Source organism: Tachyglossus aculeatus, chromosome Y4 (genome assembly GCF_015852505.1).
Source record: "Tachyglossus aculeatus isolate mTacAcu1 chromosome Y4, mTacAcu1.pri, whole genome shotgun sequence".
Taxonomy (NCBI): Eukaryota; Metazoa; Chordata; class Mammalia; order Monotremata; family Tachyglossidae; genus Tachyglossus; species Tachyglossus aculeatus.
The window spans coordinates 5,045,514-5,063,506 of NC_052096.1; the positions used below are offsets into that span (position 1 = coordinate 5,045,514).

The 17,993-nt window shown below is 50.5% G+C and overlaps 1 protein-coding gene across 1 annotated transcript; it reads right to left on the bottom strand.

Moving 5' to 3' along the window:
* Positions 1-41: 41 nt before the first annotated feature.
* Positions 42-17,597, bottom strand: GNB2 (G protein subunit beta 2). Its single transcript, XM_038768331.1, has 9 exons — positions 17,524-17,597; positions 15,040-15,078; positions 10,590-10,696; positions 5,133-5,196; positions 4,843-5,005; positions 935-1,001; positions 634-835; positions 314-530; positions 42-214 (listed from the first exon to the last, which is right to left on the bottom strand). Exons 1-9 carry the CDS (start codon positions 17,578-17,580, stop codon positions 108-110), a joined length of 1,023 nt encoding a protein of 340 aa, XP_038624259.1. The 5' UTR covers positions 17,581-17,597; the 3' UTR covers positions 42-107.
* Positions 17,598-17,993: the final 396 nt, after the last annotated feature.

A 17,993-nucleotide genomic window follows, 5' to 3' on the forward strand; every position in this document is an offset into this window, starting at 1 on the left:
TGTCGGCCTGCCCCCTCCGTCCCGCCCCCCGCAGCCCCCCGGCCCTTCCCCCCCAGCCCCGGGCTCGGGAGGGGGCAAGCGGGTTGGGGGGCAAGGGGCGCGGGCGGCTAATTCCAGATCTTGAGGAAGGAGTCCCAGGAGCCCGTGGCCACCGCCATCCCGTCGTCCGTCACGCCCAGGCAGCTCACGCGGTTGTCGTGGCCGGCGAGGACGCCTGGAGGGGACAATCGGGGTGGTGGGGGTGGTGGGGGGGGGGGCGCGCGCTCAGGCTGCGGCCCCCCACCCCCGGGACCCTCCCGGCCGGCCCCCGCACCTGCGCGGTCGCCCTTCATGGCGTCCCAGATGTTGCAGTTGAAGTCGTCGTAGCCGGCGAGGAGGAGGCGGCCGCTGCGGGAGAAGGCCACGGAGGTGATGCCGCAGATGATGTTGTCGTGCGAGTACATGAGCAGCTCCTGGTCCGCCCGCAGGTCAAACAGGCGGCACGTGGCGTCGTCCGACCCCGTGGTGAAGGCGTGCCCGTTGGGGAAGAACTGCGGCGGCGGCGGCGGCGGGAGAGAGAGGGAGGGGGGGACCCCCGTCAGCGCCCGCCCCGCGGCCCCCCGCCCCGCCGGCCCCGCCGGCCCCCGGCCTCACCGCCACGGCGTTGATGTCGGACTCGTGGCCCGTGAAGGTCTGCCGGCACATGGAGTCCCTCACGTCCCACAGCTTGATGGAGGCGTCGCAGGCCCCGGACACGAAGCTGCGCCCGTCGGGGGCCAGCGACAGCGACATCACGTCCCCGCTGTGCCCGGCGAAGCCCACCGTCTGCTGCCCCGTCTCGATGTCCCACAGTGCACTGGCGAGGGAGGGAGGGAGGGAGGGAGGGGGTCAGGCCCTGCCCCTGGGGTGGGGGCATCCCCCCCAGTCCCCCCCACCCCCGGACCACCCCGCTCACCAGGTGGTGTCCCCAGAGCTGGTGATGATTTGGTTGTCATCCAGGAAGCGGCAGCAGGAAAGGTAGCCTGGGGAGAAAAGCAGCTCAGCCCCCGGGGCTCCCCCTTTCCCCCCCTCTTTATTCATTCAATCGTATTTACTGAGCGCTTACTGTGTGCAGAGCATTGGACTAAGCGCCTGGGAAGTCATCGTCATCATCAGTCGTATTTATTGAGCTCATACTATGTGCAGAGCACCGTACTAAGCGCTTGGGAAAGTCGGCCACCTCTAATAATGATAATGATGGCATTTATTAAGCGCTTACTATGTGCAAAGCAGTGTTCGAAGCGCTGGGGAGATTACAAGGTGATCGGGTTGTCCCACGGGGGGGCTCACGGTCTTAGTCCCCATTTTGCAGATGAGGGAACTGAGGCCCAGAGAAGTGACTTGCCCCAAGTCACACAGCTGACAGTGGGAGGAGCTGGGATTTGAACCCATGACCTCTGATCCCAAAGTCCGGGCTCTTTCCACTGAGCCACGCTGCTTCCCAAGTCCAACTTGGCCAGGTCCCTGCCCAATCGTGGGCTCACGGTCTAGAATCTCCCACCATTCCACCATAGCTCCCGTCATCCGGCCCTACTCTATTTTATTTTACTTGTCCATTTCTATTCTATTTATTTTATTTTGTTAGTATGTGTTGTTTTGTCCTCTGTCTCCCCCTTCTAGACTGTGAGCCCGCTGTTGGGTAGGGACCGTCTCTAGATGTTGCCAACTTGGACTTCCCAAGCGCTTAGTCCAGTGCTCTGCACACAGTAAGCGCTCGATAAATGATTGAATGAATATCTGCACACAGTAAGCGCTCAATAAATACGATTGAATGAATGAATGTTTATTCTATTTAGTTCATTTTGTTAATATGTTTTGTTGTCTGTCTCCCCCTTCTAGACTGTGAGCCGCTGTTGGGTCGGGGCTGTCTCTATCTGTTGCCAACATAACACAGTAAGCGCTCAATAAATACGACTGAATGAATGAATGTCCCTCCCCTCCCCACTCACCGTTCCCACCCTCTAATAACGACGGCATTTATTAAGCGCTTGCTACGTGCAGAGCACTCGTCTAAGCGCCGGGGAGGTTACAAGGTGATCAGGTTGTCCCAGTCTTCATCCCCATTTTCCAGATGAGGGAACTGAGGCCCAGAGAAGTGAAGTGACTTGCCCAAAGTCACCCAGCTGACGAGTGGCGGAGCCGGGATTTGAACCCACAAACTCTGACTCCGTGCTCCCTCCGCTGAGCCACACTGCTTCTCGCCCCATTCCCAGACTGAGCCCCACTTTTCCTCATCTCCCACTCCCTTCTGCATCGCCTTGACTTGCTCCCTTTGCTCTGCCCCCCGCCTAGCCCCGCTGTGTACATCTCTGGCGTTTTATTTATCTTCCTTGTACATATCTATTCTATTTATTTTATTTTGTTAATATGTTTGGTTTTGTTCTCTGTCTCCCCCTTCTAGACTGTGAGCCCACTGTTGGGTAGGGACTGTCTCTAGCTGTTGCCAACTTGTACTTCCCAAGCGCTTAGTACAGAGCTCTGCACACAGTAAGCACTCAATAAATACGATTTATTGATTGATAATAATAATAATAATAATAGTAATAATGATGGCATTTATTAAGCGCTTACTATGTGCAAAGCACTGTTCTAAGCGCTGGGGAGGTTACAAGGTAATCAGGTTGCCCCACGGGGGGCTCACAGTCTTAATCCCCATTTTACAGATGAGGTCACTGAGGCACAGAGAAGCGAAGTGACTTGCCCAGAGTCACACAGCTGACAGTTGGCAGAGCTGGAATTTGAACCCATGACCTCTGACTCCAAAGCCCGGGCTCTTTCCACTGAGCCACGCTGCTTCTCTATTGATTTCATTTATCTGTATTGACATCTGTCTCCCCCTCCTCTAGACCGTGAGCTCAGTGTGGGCAGGGAATGTCGCCTTTTATTGTTGTATTGTTATTTCCCGAGCGCTTAGTCCAGTGCTCTGCACAGAGTAAGCGCTCGATAGATGATTGAACTGAATGAACTTCCCATCACCATCCTCCCCGCCCTATATAACAAATATAATATAAGCGCTCAATAAATACGATTGATGATGATGATAATAGTACTTAAGCGCTTACTACGTGCCAAGCATTGGGGTAGATTCATTCATTCAATCGTATTTATTGAGTGCTTACTGTGTGCAGAGCACTGTACTAAGCGCTTGGGAAGTGCAAGTCGGCAACATAAAGAGACGGTCCCTACCCAACCACGGGCTTGCAGTCTAGATATGAGTTAATAATAATCACAGCACTTGTAAAGCGCTTATTATGTGACAAGCACTGGTCTAAGCACAGGGGTGGATTCATTCATTCAATCGTATTTATTGAGTGCTTACTGTGTGCAGAGCACTGTACTAAGCGCTTGGGAAGTCCAAGTCGGCAACATAAAGAGACGGTCCCTACCCAACAACGGGCTCACAGTCTAGATATGAGTTAATAATAATGACAGCACTTGTAAAGCGCTTATTATGTGACAAGCATTGCTCTAAGCACTGGGGAAGATACAAGCTAATCAGGTTGGACACAGTCCCTGTCCCACATGAGGCTCACACTCTTAATCCCCACTTTACAGATGAGGAAACTGAGGCTCAGAGAAGTGAAGTGACTTCCCCCGGTCACCCAGCAGACCGGTGGCGGAGCCGGGATTAGAACAGAGAAGCCGCGTGGCTCAGTGGAAAGAGCCCGGGCTTTGGAGTCAGAGGTCGTGGGTTCAAATCCCGGCTCCGCCAATTGTCAGCTGGGTGACTTTGGGCAGGTCACAACTTCTCTGGGCCTCAGTGACCTCATCTGTAAAATGGGGGTGAAGACTGTGAGCCCCATGTGGGACAACCTGATCACCCTGTAACCTCCCCAGCGGTTACAACAGTGCTTTGCACAAAGTAAGCACTTAACAAATGTCATTATTTGGGAAGCAGTGTGGCTCAGTGGAAAGAGCCCGGGCTTTGGAGTCAGAGGTCGGGGTTCAAATCCCAGCTCCGCCAATTGTCAGCCGGGTGACTTTGGGCAGGTCACAACTTCTCCGGGCCTCAGTGACCTCATCTGTAAAATGGGGATGAAGACTGGGAGCCCCCCACATGGAACAACCTGATCACCTTGTAACCTCCCCAGCGCTTACAACAGTGCTTTGCACATAGTAAGCACTTAACAAATGTCATCATTAGGGAAGCAGTGTGGCTCAGTGGAAAGAGCCCGGGCCATGGGTTCAAATCTCGGCTCTGCCAATTGTCAGCTGGGTGACTTTGGGCAAGTCACAACTTCTCTGGGCCCCAGTTCCCTCATCTGTAAAATGGGGATGAAGACTGTGAGCCCCCCATGGGACAACCCGATCACCTTGTAACCTCCCCATCATCATCATCATCATCAATCGTATTTATTGAGCGCTTACTCTGTGCAGAGCACTGGACTAAGCGCTTGGGAAGTACAAACTGGCAACCTATGGAGACGGTCCCTACCCAACAGCGGGCTCACAGTCTAAAAGGGGGAGACAGAGAACAAAACCAAACATACTGACAAAATAAAATAAATAGAATAGATATGCGCTTGGAGCATAGATACGTCCCCAGCGCTTAGAGCAGTGCTTTGCACCTAGTAAGCGCTTAATAAACGCCATTATTATTATTATTATTTTTAACTCAGGTCCTTCTGACTCCCCCTGCTTCGTAAGCGCTTTAATAAATGCCATTATTATTATTATTATTATTATTATTATTTTTAACTCAGGTCCTTCTGACTCCCGCTGCTTCGTAAGCGCTTTAATAAATGCCATTATTATCATTATTATTATTATTTTTAACTCAGGTCCTTCCGACTCCCGCCGCTTCCCCGTCCCCCGGCCCCTCACCGGTGTGCCCGGGCAGCTCGCGGCTGACTCGCACGTTGCCCTCGCGGGTTTTGAGGCTGTAGATGGAGCAGATGTTGTCCAGACCCCCGCACGCCACGAAGTTCCCGGACGGGGCGTAGGCGCAGGTCATCACCCAGGAGGAGCGGAGCGGGATGGCGTGGACCTGTCGGAGACGGGGGAGAAAACCAGGAAGACGAGGAGGGGGAGGCGGAGAGGGACGTCATTCCCCCCCCCAACCCCAGGCCTCGTCCCCTCCGGACCCCGGCCCGGATCCCCCCGGAAAGCCGTACCTTGTTGGTGGTGTAACTGTCCCAGATGATTAGTTTCCCATCCTGGGAGGCGCTGACCAGGAGCCTGGGGGGGCGAGAGGACCGGGCGTGGCCGAAGACCCCCACACCCTCCGAGCGAGGTCCCCCCCCCCCCGCAATCATTCATTCAATCGTATTTATTGAGCGCTTACTGTGTGCAGAGCACTGCACTAGTAATAACAATGATGGCATTTGTTAAGCGCTTACTATGTGCACAGCACTGTCCTAAGCACTGGGCGGGGTGGGGGACACACCGCCCCTCAAATCGGGGCAGCGAGGTCCCTCCTAGTCTCCCCCCCCCCCCCATCATTCATTCAATCGTATTTATTGAGCGCTTACTGTGTGCAGAGCACTGCACTAGTAATAACAATGATGGCATTTGTTAAGCGCTTACTATGTGCACAGCACTGTCCTAAGCACTGGGCGGGGTGGGGGACACACCGCCCCTCAAATCGGAGCAGCGAGGTCCCTCCTAGTCCCCCCCCAATCATTCATTCAATCGTATTTATTAAGCGCTTACTGTGTGCAGAGCACTGCACTAATAATAATAATGATGGCATTTGTTAAGCGCTTACTATGTGCACAGCACTGTTCTAAGCACTGGGCGGGGTGGGGGACACACCGCCCCTCAAATCGGAGCAGCGAGGTCCCCCCCCCGCAATCATTCATTCAATCGTATTTATTGAGCGCTTACTGTGTGCAGAGCACTGCACTAGTAATAATAATGATGGCATTTGTTAAGCGCTTACTATGTGCACAGCACTGTTCTAAGCACTGGGCGGGGTGGGGGACACACCGCCCCTCAAATCGGAGCAGCGAGGTCCCTCCTACCCCCCCCCAATCATTCATTCAATCGTATTTATTGAGCGCTTACTGTGTGCAGAGCACTGCACTAGTAATAATAATGATGGCATTTGTTAAGCGCTTACTATGTGCACAGCACTGTTCTAAGCACTGGGCGGGGTGGGGGACACACCGCCCCTTAAATTGGAGCAGCGAGGTCCCTCCTACCCCCCCAATCATTCATTCAATCATATTTATTGAGCGCTTACTGTGTGCAGAGCACTGCACTAGTAATAATAATGATGGCATTTGTTAAGCGCTTACTATGTGCACAGCACTGTTCTAAGCACTGGGCGGGGTGGGGGACACACCGCCCCTCAAATTGGAGCAGCGAGGTCCCTCCTACCCCCCCAATCATTCATTCAATCATATTTATTGAGCGCTTACTGTGTGCAGAGCACTGCACTAGTAATAATAATGATGGCATTTGTTAAGCGCTTACTATGTGCACAGCACTGTTCTAAGCACTGGGCGGGGTGGGGGACACACCGCCCCTCAAATCGGAGCAGCGAGGTCCCTCCTAGTTCCCCCCCGCAATCATTCATTCAATCGTATTTATTGAGCGCTTACTGTGTGCAGAGCACTGCACTAGTAATAATAATGATGGCATTTGTTAAGCGCTAACTATGTGCACAGCACTGTTCTAAGCACTGGGCGGGGTGGGGGACACACCGCCCCTTAAATTGGAGCAGCGAGGTCCCTCCTACCCCCCCAATCATTCATTCAATCGTATTTATTGAGCGCTTACTGTGTGCAGAGCACTGCACTAGTAATAATAATGATGGCATTTGTTAAGCGCTTACTATGTGCACAGCACTGTTCTAAGCACTGGGCGGGGTGGGGGACACACCGCCCCTCAAATTGGAGCAGCGAGGTCCCTCCTACCCCCCCAATCATTCATTCAATCGTATTTATTGAGCGCTTACTGTGTGCAGAGCACTGCACTAGTAATAATAATGATGGCATTTGTTAAGCGCTTACTATGTGCACAGCACTGTTCTAAGCACTGGGCGGGGTGGGGGACACACCGCCCCTCAAATCGGAGCAGCGAGGTCCCTCCTACCCCCCCCCAATCATTCATTCAATCGTATTTATTGAGCGCTTACTGTGTGCAGAGCACTGCACTAGTAATAATAATGATGGCATTTGTTAAGCGCTTACTATGTGCACAGCACTGTTCTAAGCACTGGGCGGGGTGGGGGGGGACACCGCCCCTCAAATCGGAGCAGCGAGGTCCCTCCTAGTCCCCCCCCCCCAATCATTCATTCAATCGTATTTATTGAGCGCTTACTGTGTGCAGAGCACTGCACTAATAATAATAATAATGATGGCATTTGTTAAGCGCTTACTATGTGCAGAGCACTGTTCTAAGCACTGGGGTGGGGTGGGGGAATACACGGTGATCAATTTGTCCCACGTGGGGCTCACAGTCTTAATCCCCATTTTACAGATGAGGGAACTGAGGCTCAGAGAAGTGAAGTGACTTGCCCGCGATCGCAGAGCAGACATCATCATCATCATCAATCGTATTTATTGAGCGCTTACTGTGTGCAGAGCACTGCACTAATAATAATAATAATGATGGCATTTGTTAAGCGCTTACTATGTGCACAGCACTGTTCTAAGCACTGGGCAGGGTGGGGGAATACAAGGTGATCAATTTGTCCCACCTGGGGCTCACAGTCTTAATCCCCATTTTACAGATGAGGGAACTGAGGCTCGGAGAAGTGAAGTGACTTGCCCGCGATCGCACAGCAGACATCATCATCATCATCAATCGTATTTATTGAGCGCTTACTGTGTGCAGAGCACTGTACTAAGCGCTTGGGAAGTACAAGTTGGCATCATCATCATCAATCGTATTTATTGAGCGCTTACTGTGTGCAGAGCACTGTACTAAGCGCTTGGGAAGTACAAGTTGGCATCACCATCATCAGTCGTATTTATTGAGCGCTTACTGTGAGCAGAGCACTGTACTAAGCGCTTGGGAAGTACAAGTTGGCATCATCATCATCAATCGTATTTATTGAGTGCTTACTGTGTGCAGAGCACTGTACTAAGCACTTGGGAAGTACAAGTTGGCATCATCATCATCATCAATCGTATTTATTGAGCGCTTACTGTGTGCAGAGCACTGTACTAAGCGCTTGGGAAGTACAAGTTGGCAACATACAGAGACGGTCCCTACCCGACAGTGGGCTCACAGTCAAGAAGGGGGAGACGGAGAACAAAACCAAACATATTAACAAAATAAGTAGAATACTATGAGAAGCAGCGTGGCTCAGCGGAAAGAGCACGGGCTTTGGAGTCAGAGGTCAGGGGTTCGAATCCCGGCTCCGTCACATGTCTGCTGTGTGATCTCGGGCAAGTCACTTAACTTCTCTGAGCCTCAGTTACCTCATCTGTAAAACGGGGATTAAGACTGTGAGCCCCACGTGGGGCAACTCGATCACCTTGTATCCCCCCCCAGCACTTAGAACAGTGCTTTGCACATAGTAAGCGCTTAAGAAATGCCATCATTATTATGTACAGGTAAAATAAATACAGTAATAAATATGTACAAACATATATACGTCTTCTAGGCTGTAAGACCACTGTTGGGTAGGGACTGTCTCTATATGTTGCCAACCTGTACTTCCCAAGCGCTTAGTACAGTGCTCTGCACACAGTAAGCGCTCAATAAATATGATTGATTGATTGATTGACATATACAGGTGCCAATCCTGCCCGCGCCGTGGTCCCTGGAGAAGCAGCGTGGCTCAGTGGGAAGAGTGTGGGCTCTTTCCAAACCCCGGCTCCACCAACTGTCAGCGGGGTGACTTTGGGCAGGTCGATTCACTTTTCAAGCGCTTAGTCCAGTGCTCTGCACACAGTAAGCGCTCAATAAATACAACTGATTGATTGATTGGTATATACAGGTGCCAATCCTGCCTGTGCCGTGGTCCCTGGAGAAGCAGCGTGGGCTCTTTCCAAACCCCGGCTCCACTAACTGTCAGCTGGGTGACTTTGGGCAGGTCGATTCACTTTTCAAGCGCTTAGTCCAGTGCTCTGCACACAGTAAGCGCTCAATAAATACGATTGATTGATTTATACATATATACAGGTGCCAATCCTGCCCGCACCGTGGTCCCTGGAGAAGCAGCGTGGCTCAGTGGGAAGAGCGTGGGCTCTTTCCAAACCCCGGCTCCACCAGCTGTCAGCTGGGTGACTTTGGGCAGGTCGATTCACTTTTCAAGCGCTTAGTCCCGGGTTCTGCACACAGTAAGCGCTCAATAAATACGACTGATTGATTGATATATACAGGTGCCAATCCTGCCCGCGCCGTGGTCCCTGGTGACGCAGCGTGGCTCAGTGGGAAGAGCGTGGGCTCTTCCCAAACCCCAGCTCCACCAACTGTCAGCTGGGTGACTTTGGGCAGGTCGATTCACTTTTCAAGCGCTTAGTCCAGTGCTCTGCACACAGTAAGCGCTCAATAAATACGATTGATTGATTGATTGGTATATACAGGTGCCAATCCTGCCCACGCCGTGGTCCCTGGAGAAGCAGCGTGGCTCAGTGGGAAGAGCATGAGCTCTTCCCAAACCCCGGCTCCACCATCAGCTGGGTGACTTTGGGCAGGTCGATTCACTTTTCAAGCGCTTAGTCCAGTGCCTTGCACACAGTAAGCACTCAATAAATATGATTGATTGATTGACTGACATATACAGGTGCCAGTTCTGCCCACGCCGTGGTCCCTGGAGAAGCAGCGTGGCTCAGTGGAAAGAGCGTGGGCTCTTCCCAAACCCCGGCTCCACCAACTGTCAGCTGGGTGACTTTGGGCAGGTCGATTCACTTTTCAAGCGCTTAGTCCAGTGCCTTGCACACAGTAAGCGCTCAATAAATACGATTGATTGATTGATATATACAGGTGCCAATCCTGCCCGCGCTGTGGTCCCTGGAGAAGCAGCGTGGCTCAGTGGGAAGATCGTGGGCTCTTCCCAAACCCCAGCTCCACCAACTGTCAGCTGGGTGACTTTGGGCAGGTCGATTCACTTTTCAAGCGCTTAGTCCAGTGCCTTGCACACAGTAAGCGCTCAATAAATACGATTGATTGATTGACATATACAGGTGCCAATCTTGCCCGCGCCGTGCTCCCTGGAGAAGCAGCGTGGCTCAGTGGGAAGAGCGTGGGCTCTTTCCAAACCCCGGCTCCACCAACTGTCAGCTGGGTGACTTTGGGCAGGTCGATTCACTTTTCAAGCGCTTAGTCCCGGGTTCCGCACACAGTAAGCGCTCAATAAATACGACTGATTGATTGATTGGTATATACAGGTGCCAATCCTGCCCACGCCGTGGTCCCTGGAGAAGCAGCGTGGCTCAGTGGGAAGAGCGTGGGCTCTTTCCCAATCCCAGCTCCACCAACTGTCAGCTGTGGGCAGGTCGATTCACTTTTCAAGCGCTTAGTCCAGTGCCTTGCACACGGTAAGCGCTCAATAAATACGACTGAATGAATGAGGGGAGTCTGGACTCCCACTCTCAGGAGCCCTGGGGGCAACGGGTCCCCCCCGTTGGGTGGGCCGCCCGCCCCGGGGCCCCCGGGAAAGGTAGCCGGCCTACCTGGAGTCCGTCCCCCAGTGCATGGCGTAGATCTTGGCCAGGTGTCCGCGCAGGGTCCGCCGTGTCCTCATCTGGATCCGCCCCACGGGGTCGAGCCCGGCTGTGATCTGGGCGGGCGGAGGGAATTCAGGGCTGGGGGGGCCCCTCGGGGGGCTGCCTCTCCCCCTCCCGCCGCCCCCCAACTCCCCTGCCAAACAGGCCAGCTGGCCTTCGATCATACATATTTACTCTCCATTTTGTCAATGTTGTGCATATACTACTACTACTACTACTACTACGTGCCAAGCACTGTTCTAAGCACAGGGGTAGATTCATTCACTCATTCATTCATTACTGTGTACTCTGCACACAGTAAGCGCTCAATAAATACGATTGAATGAATGAATATTCTATTTATTTTATTTTGTTAATATGTTTTGTTGTCTGTCTTCCCCCTTCTAGACTGGGAGCCCGCTGTGGGGTAGGGACCGTCTCTATATGTTGCCAACTTGTACTTCCCAAGCGCTTAGTACAGTGCTCTGCAAACAGTAAGCGCTCGATAAATATGACTGAATGAATGAATATTCTATTTATTTTATTTTGTTAATATGTTTTGTTGTCTGTCTTCCCCTTCTAGACTGGGAGCCCGCTGTGGGGTAGGGACCGTCATGAATGAATGAATATTCTATTTATTTTATTTTGTTAATATGTTTTGGTGTCTGTCTTCCCCCTTCTAGACTGGGAGCCCGCTGTGGGGTAGGGACCATCTCTATGTGTTGCCAACTTGGACTTCCCAAGCGCTTAGTACAGTGCTCTGCACACAGTAAGCGCTCAATAGATACGATTGAATGAATATTCTATTTATTTTATCTTGTTAGTACGTTTTGTTGTCTGTCTTCCCCCTTCTAGACTGGGAGCCCGCTGTGGGGTAGGGACCGTCTCTATGTGTTGCCAACTTGGACTTCCCAAGCGCTTAGTACAGTGCTCTGCACACAGTAAGCGCTCAATAAATACAATTGAATGAATGAATATTCTATTTATTTTATTTTGTTAATATGCTTTGTTGTCTGTCTTCCCCCTTCTAGACTGGGAGCCCGCTGTGGGGTAGGGACCGTCTCTAGATGTTGCCAACTTAGACTTCCCAAGCGCTTAGTACAGTGCTCTGCACACAGTAAGCGCTCAATAAATACGATTGAATGAATGAATGAACTTACTGAGCACTTACTCTATAAGCACTTGGGAGAGCAACACTGAGCCCCCTCCATCCTCACCCTCTCCATCCCCACCACCCTACCTCCTTCCCCTCCCCACATATATAATATATATAATATATACCATTATAATATAATATGATGATGGCATTTGTTAAGCACTTACTATGTGCAGAACACTGTTCTAAGCGCTGGGGGGGATACAAGGTGATCAAGCTGCCCCACGTGGGGCTCACAATCTTTTAATCCCCATTTTACAGATGAGGTAACTGAGGCTCAGATAAATGTTTGTACGTATTTATTACTCTATTTTATTTGTACATATTTATTCTATTTATTTTGTTAATATGTTTTGTTGTCCATCTCCCCCTTCTAGACTGTGAGCCCGCTGTTGGGTAGGGACCATCTCTAGATGTTGCCGACTTGGACTTCCCAAGCGCTTAGTCCAGTGCTCTCCACACAGTAAGCGCTCGATAAATATGATTGAATGAATGAATATCTGCACATGGTAAGCGCTCAATAAATACGATTGAATGAATGAATATTTATTCTATTTAGTTTATTTTGTTAATATGTTTTGTTTTGTTGTCTGTCTCCCCCTTCTAGACCGTGAGCCCGCTGTTGGGTAGGGACCGTCTCTATATGTTGCCAACTTGGACTTCCCAAGCGCTTAGTACAGTGCTCTGCACACAGTAAGCGCTCAATAAATACAATTGAATGAATGAATGGGAGTCCAATACAACAAGACCTGTTCCCTACCCACAACCAAGCAGCAGGGCCCAGTTCATTCAATTCATTCAATTGTACGTACTGAGCGCTTACTACCTGCAGAGCACTGTACTAAGCACTTGAGAGAGGACAGTTCAACAATAAACAGACACGTTCCCTGCCCACAACGAGCTTACAGTCTAGAGAAGCAGCGTGGCTCAGTGGAAAGAGCCCGGGCTTGGGAGTCAGAGGTCGTGGGTTCGAATCCCAGCTCTGCCCCTTTCATTCATTCAGTCAGTCATATTTATTGAGCGCTTACTGTGTGCAGAGCACTGTACTAAGCGCTTGGGAAGTACAAGTTTGCAACATACAGAGACGGTCCCTACCCAACAGCGGGCTCACAGTCTAGAAGGGGGAGACAACAACAAAGCAAAACATATTAACGAAATAAAATAAATAGAATATTCATTCATTCAATCGTACTTATTGAGCGCTTACTGTGTGCAGAGCACTGGACTAAGCGCTTGGGAAGTACAAGTTGGCAACATCTAGAGACGGTCCCTACCCAACAGCGGGCCCACAGTCTAGAAGTGGGAGGCAGACAACAAAACAAAACATATTAACAAAATAAAATAAATAGAATAAATATTGATTCATTCAACCGTATTTGAGCGCTTACTGTGTGCAAAGCACTGGACTAAGCGCTTGGGAAGTCCAAGTTGGCAACATACAGAGACGGTCCCTACCCAACAGCAGGCTCACAGTCTAGAAGGGGGAGACAGACAACAAAACATATTAACAAAATAAAATAAATAGAATAAATATGTACACGTAAAATAGAGTAATAAATACGTACAAACATAAATACATGTCAGCTGTGTGACTTTGGGCAAGTCACTTCACTTCTCTGGGCCTCAGTGACCCCATCTGTCAAATGGGGATGAAGACTGTGAGCCCCATATAGGACAACCTAATTCCCTTGTATCTTCCTCAGTGCTTAGAACAGTGCTCGGCACATAGTAAGCGCTTCCCAAATACCATCATTATTATTAGAGGCACAGCGGATGCAGCGCGGTCCCGGGTGTCAGAAGGGCCTGGTTTCTAATCTCGGCTCGGTCACCCGTCGGCCGTGTGACCTCGCACAAGTCATTCATTCATTCAATCGTATTTATTGAGCACTTACTGTGTGCAGAGCACCGTACTAAGCGCTTGGGAAGTCCAAGTTGGCAACATATAGAGAAGGTCCCTGCCCAACAGCGGGCTCACGGTCTAGAAGGGGGAGTCATTTAACTCCTCTATACCTCAGTTCCCTCATCTGTAAAACGGGGATGACGACTGTGAGCCCCACGTGGGACGGGGACTTGGGTCCAATCAATCGATCAATCATATTTATTGAGCGCTTACTGTGTGCAGAGCACTGTACTAAGCGCTTGGGAAGTACAAGTTGGCAACATATAGAGACAGTCCCTACCCAACAGTGGGTTCTGCTTAGCCTGTATCTACCCAGCGCTTAGAACAATGCTCATCGCAAAATAAGCGCTTGACAAACACTCTCATTATTAACGCGTATCCACCCCGGCGCTTAGGACAACGCCGATCACAAAATAAGCGCCTGACAAACGCTATCGTTATCATCATCTCGTATCTACCCCAGTGCTTAGGACGGTGCTCGGCACATAGTAAATGTTTAGAGAAGCAGCGTGGCTCAGTGGAAAGAGCCCGGGCTTTGGAGTCAGAGGTCATGGGTTCGAATCCCGGCTTTGCCACGTCTGCTGTGTGACCTTGGGCAAGCCACTTCACTTCTCTGAGCCTCAGCTACCTCATCTGTAAAATGGGGATTGACTAAGAACCCCCCGTGGGACAACCTGATCACCTTGGAACCTCCCCAGCGCTCAGAACGGTGCTTTGCACATAGTAAGCGCTTCACAAATGCCATCATTATTATTATTAGTATTGGGAGTCTGAGGTCATGGGTTCTAATCCCGGCTCTGCCACTTCTCAGCTGTGTGACCTTGGGCAAGCCACTTCACTTCTCTGGGCCTCAGTTCCCTCATCTGTCAAATGGGGATGAAGACTCTCCCCCTCGTCCCCCTCTCCATCCCCCCCGTCTTACCTCCTTCCCTTCCCCACAGCACCTGTATATATGTATATATGGTTGTACATATTTATTACTCTATTTATTTATTTTACTTGTACATATCTTATTTATTTTATTTTGTTAGTATGTTTGGTATTGTTCTCTGTCTCCCCCTTTTAGACTGTGAGCCCACCGTTGGGCAGGGACTGTCTCTATATGTTGCCAATTTGTACTTCCCAAGCGCTTAGTACAGTGCTCTGCACATAGTAAGCACTCAATAAATATGATTGATGATGACGATGATGACTGGGAGCCCCGCGTGGGGCAACCTCATCACCTTGTATCCTCCCCAGCGCTTCGAACGGTGCTTTGCACATAACATCATCATCATTATCAAATACAGTTATTAGTAATGAGCGTCCCCCCCGCCCCCCCCGATGCCCAACGTCGGCTGCGCCCCCCGGGCCCCCCTCACCTGGGTCAGCGTGGAGTCCCCGCATGCTTTCCGCGCGTCCTGGACGAGGAGGAGGTAGAGGCCGAGCGGAGAGGAGAGGGGAAGGAAGCGAACAACGTCAGCAAGGAAGGGGCTGGGGTTCGTTCATTCATTCATTCATTCAATCGTATTTATTGAGCGCTTACTGTGTGCAGAGCACTGGACTAAGCGCTTGGGAAGTCCAAGTTGGCAACATCTAGAGACGGTCCCTACCCAACAGGGGGCTCACAGTCTAGAAGGGGGAGACAGAGAACAAAACAAAACATATTGACAAAATAAAATAAGTGGAATAAATATGTACAAGTAAAATAGAGTAATTCAGTCAATCGTATTTATTGAGCGCTTACTGTGTGCAGAGCACTGGACTAAGCGCTTGGGAAGTCCAAGTTGGCAACATCTAGAGACGGTCCCTACCCAACAGGGGGCTCACAGTCTAGAAGGGGGAGACAGAGAACAAAACAAAACATATTGACAAAATAAAATAAGTGGAATAAATATGTACAAGTAAAATAGAGTAATTCAGTCAATCGTATTTATTGAGCGCTTACTGTGTGCAGAGCACTGGACTAAGCGCTTGGGAAGTCCAAGTTGGCAACATCTAGAGACGATCCCTACCCAACAGCGGGCTCACAGTCTAGAAGGGGGAGACAGAGAACAAAATATATTAACAAAATAAAATAAGTGGAATAAATATGTACAAGTAAAATAGAGTAATTCATTCAATCGTATTTATTGAGCGCTTACTGTGTGCAGAGCACTGGACTAAGCGCTTGGGAAGTACAAGTTGGCAACATATATATATGTTTGTTATGTATATATGTTTGTACATATTTATTACTCTATTTTACTTGTACATATCTATTCTATTTATTTTATTTTGTTAGTATGTTCGGTTTTGTTCTCTGTCTCCCCCTTTTAGACTGTGAGCCCACTGTTGGGTAGGGACTGTCTCTAGATGTTGCCAACTTGGACTTCCCAAGCGCTTAGTCCAGTGCTCTGCACAAAGTAAGCGCTCAATAAATACGATTGATGATGATGATGCGTTGTAAACTTGTACTTCCCAAGTGCTTATTAGTACAGTGCTCTGCACACAGCAAGCGCTCAATAAATACGATTGATGATGATGATATAGAGACGGTCCCTACCCAACAGTGGGCTCACAGTCTAGAAGGGGGAGACAGACGACAAAACATAATAACAAAATAAAATAAGTGGAATAAATATGCACAAGTAAAATAGAGTAATACATTCATTCAATCGTATTTACTGAGCGCTTACTGTGTGCAGAGCACTGGACTAAGCGCTTGGGAAGTACAAGTTGGCAACATATAGAGATGGTCCCTACCCAACAGCGGGCTCACAGTCTAGAAGGGGGAGACAGACAACAAAACATATTAACAAAATAAAATAAGCAGAATAAATATGTACAGGTAAAATAGAGTAATAAATACGTACAAACACATATACAGGTGCTGTGGGGAAGGGAAGGAGGTAAGGTGGGGGGTTGGGGGGTGGGAGGAAAGAGGGGGAGGCCTTCATTCATTCATTCACTCATTCAATTGCATTTATTGAGCGCTTACTGTGTGCAGAGCACTGGACTAAGCGCTTGGGAAGTCCAAATTGGCAACATATAGAGACAGTCCCTACCCAACAGTGGGCTCACAGTCTAGAAGGGGGAGACAGACAGCAAAACAAAACATATTAACAAAATAAAATAAAAGTAGAATAAATATGTACAGGTAAAATAGAGTAATAAATACGTACAAACACATATATAGGTGCTGTGGGTAAGGGAAGGAGGTAAGGTGGGGGGTTGGGGTGCGGGAGGAAAGGGGGAGGCCTTCATTCATTCATTGAGTGCTTACTGTGTGCACAGCACTGGACTAAGCGCTTGGGAAGTCCAAGTTGGCAACATATAGAGACAGTCCCTACCCAACAGTGGGCTCACAGTCTAGAAGGGGGAGACAGACAACAAAACAGATTAACAAAATAAGTAGAATAAATATGTACAGGCAAAATAGAGTAATAAATACGTACAAACACATATACAGGTGCCGTGGGGAAGGGAAGGAGGTAAGGTGGGGGGCGGGAGGAAAGAGGGGGAGGCCTTCATTCATTCATTCACTCACTCAATCGCATTTATTGAGCGCTTACTGTGTGCAGAGCACTGGACTAAGCGCTTGGGAAGTCCAAGTTGGCAACATCTAGAGATGGTCCCTACCCAACAGTGGGTTCACAGTCTAGAATGGGGGTTCACAGTCTAGAGCCTTGAGCTCTGACCCCTGCCCCGATCTCCCCCCATTCACTGAGCACTTACTGTGTGCACAGCACTGGACTAAGCGCTTGGGAAGTCCAAGTTGGCAACATCTAGAGACGGTCCCTACCCGACGGTGGGCTCACAGTCTAGAAGGGGGGTTCCCAGTCCAGAGGCTTGAGCTGTGACCCCTTCCCCGGCCCCCTCCTCACCCGGATCTGGTTCCGGAGCTGCTCGGCCTCCTGTCTCAGCTGCTCCAACTCGCTCATGGCAGCGGGTGGGGGGGACTGGGGGCGGGGAGGGGGTGGGGTGGGGGGCCGCTCCTGGACGCCGACCCGGAGACCTGTGTGGGACGACAGGGGGGCGAGAGGGGGGCGGGGGCCGCCTGGGTCCCGGCCCCGGCCTCACGGGGGGCGGACCGTCCCCCCCAGCCCAGACTTCCCCATCACCCGCCCCCCCCACCCCGGAAACTGCCAGCCAGAACACAAGAGGAAGTGCGGGGGAAACCCCTCCCCCAGGAAACCCTGCTTCAGGGTGGGGAGGGGGGTTGGGGTGGCGGGGAGGGGCTGGATGGGGGAAAGAGGAGGTTCGGGAACTGGACGGAACCGGGGGGGCCCTTCAAATCCCCCCATCCTCTCTCCATTGGGGGGGTCCAAAGCCTCGGTTGGTTCAAGGGGTTGCC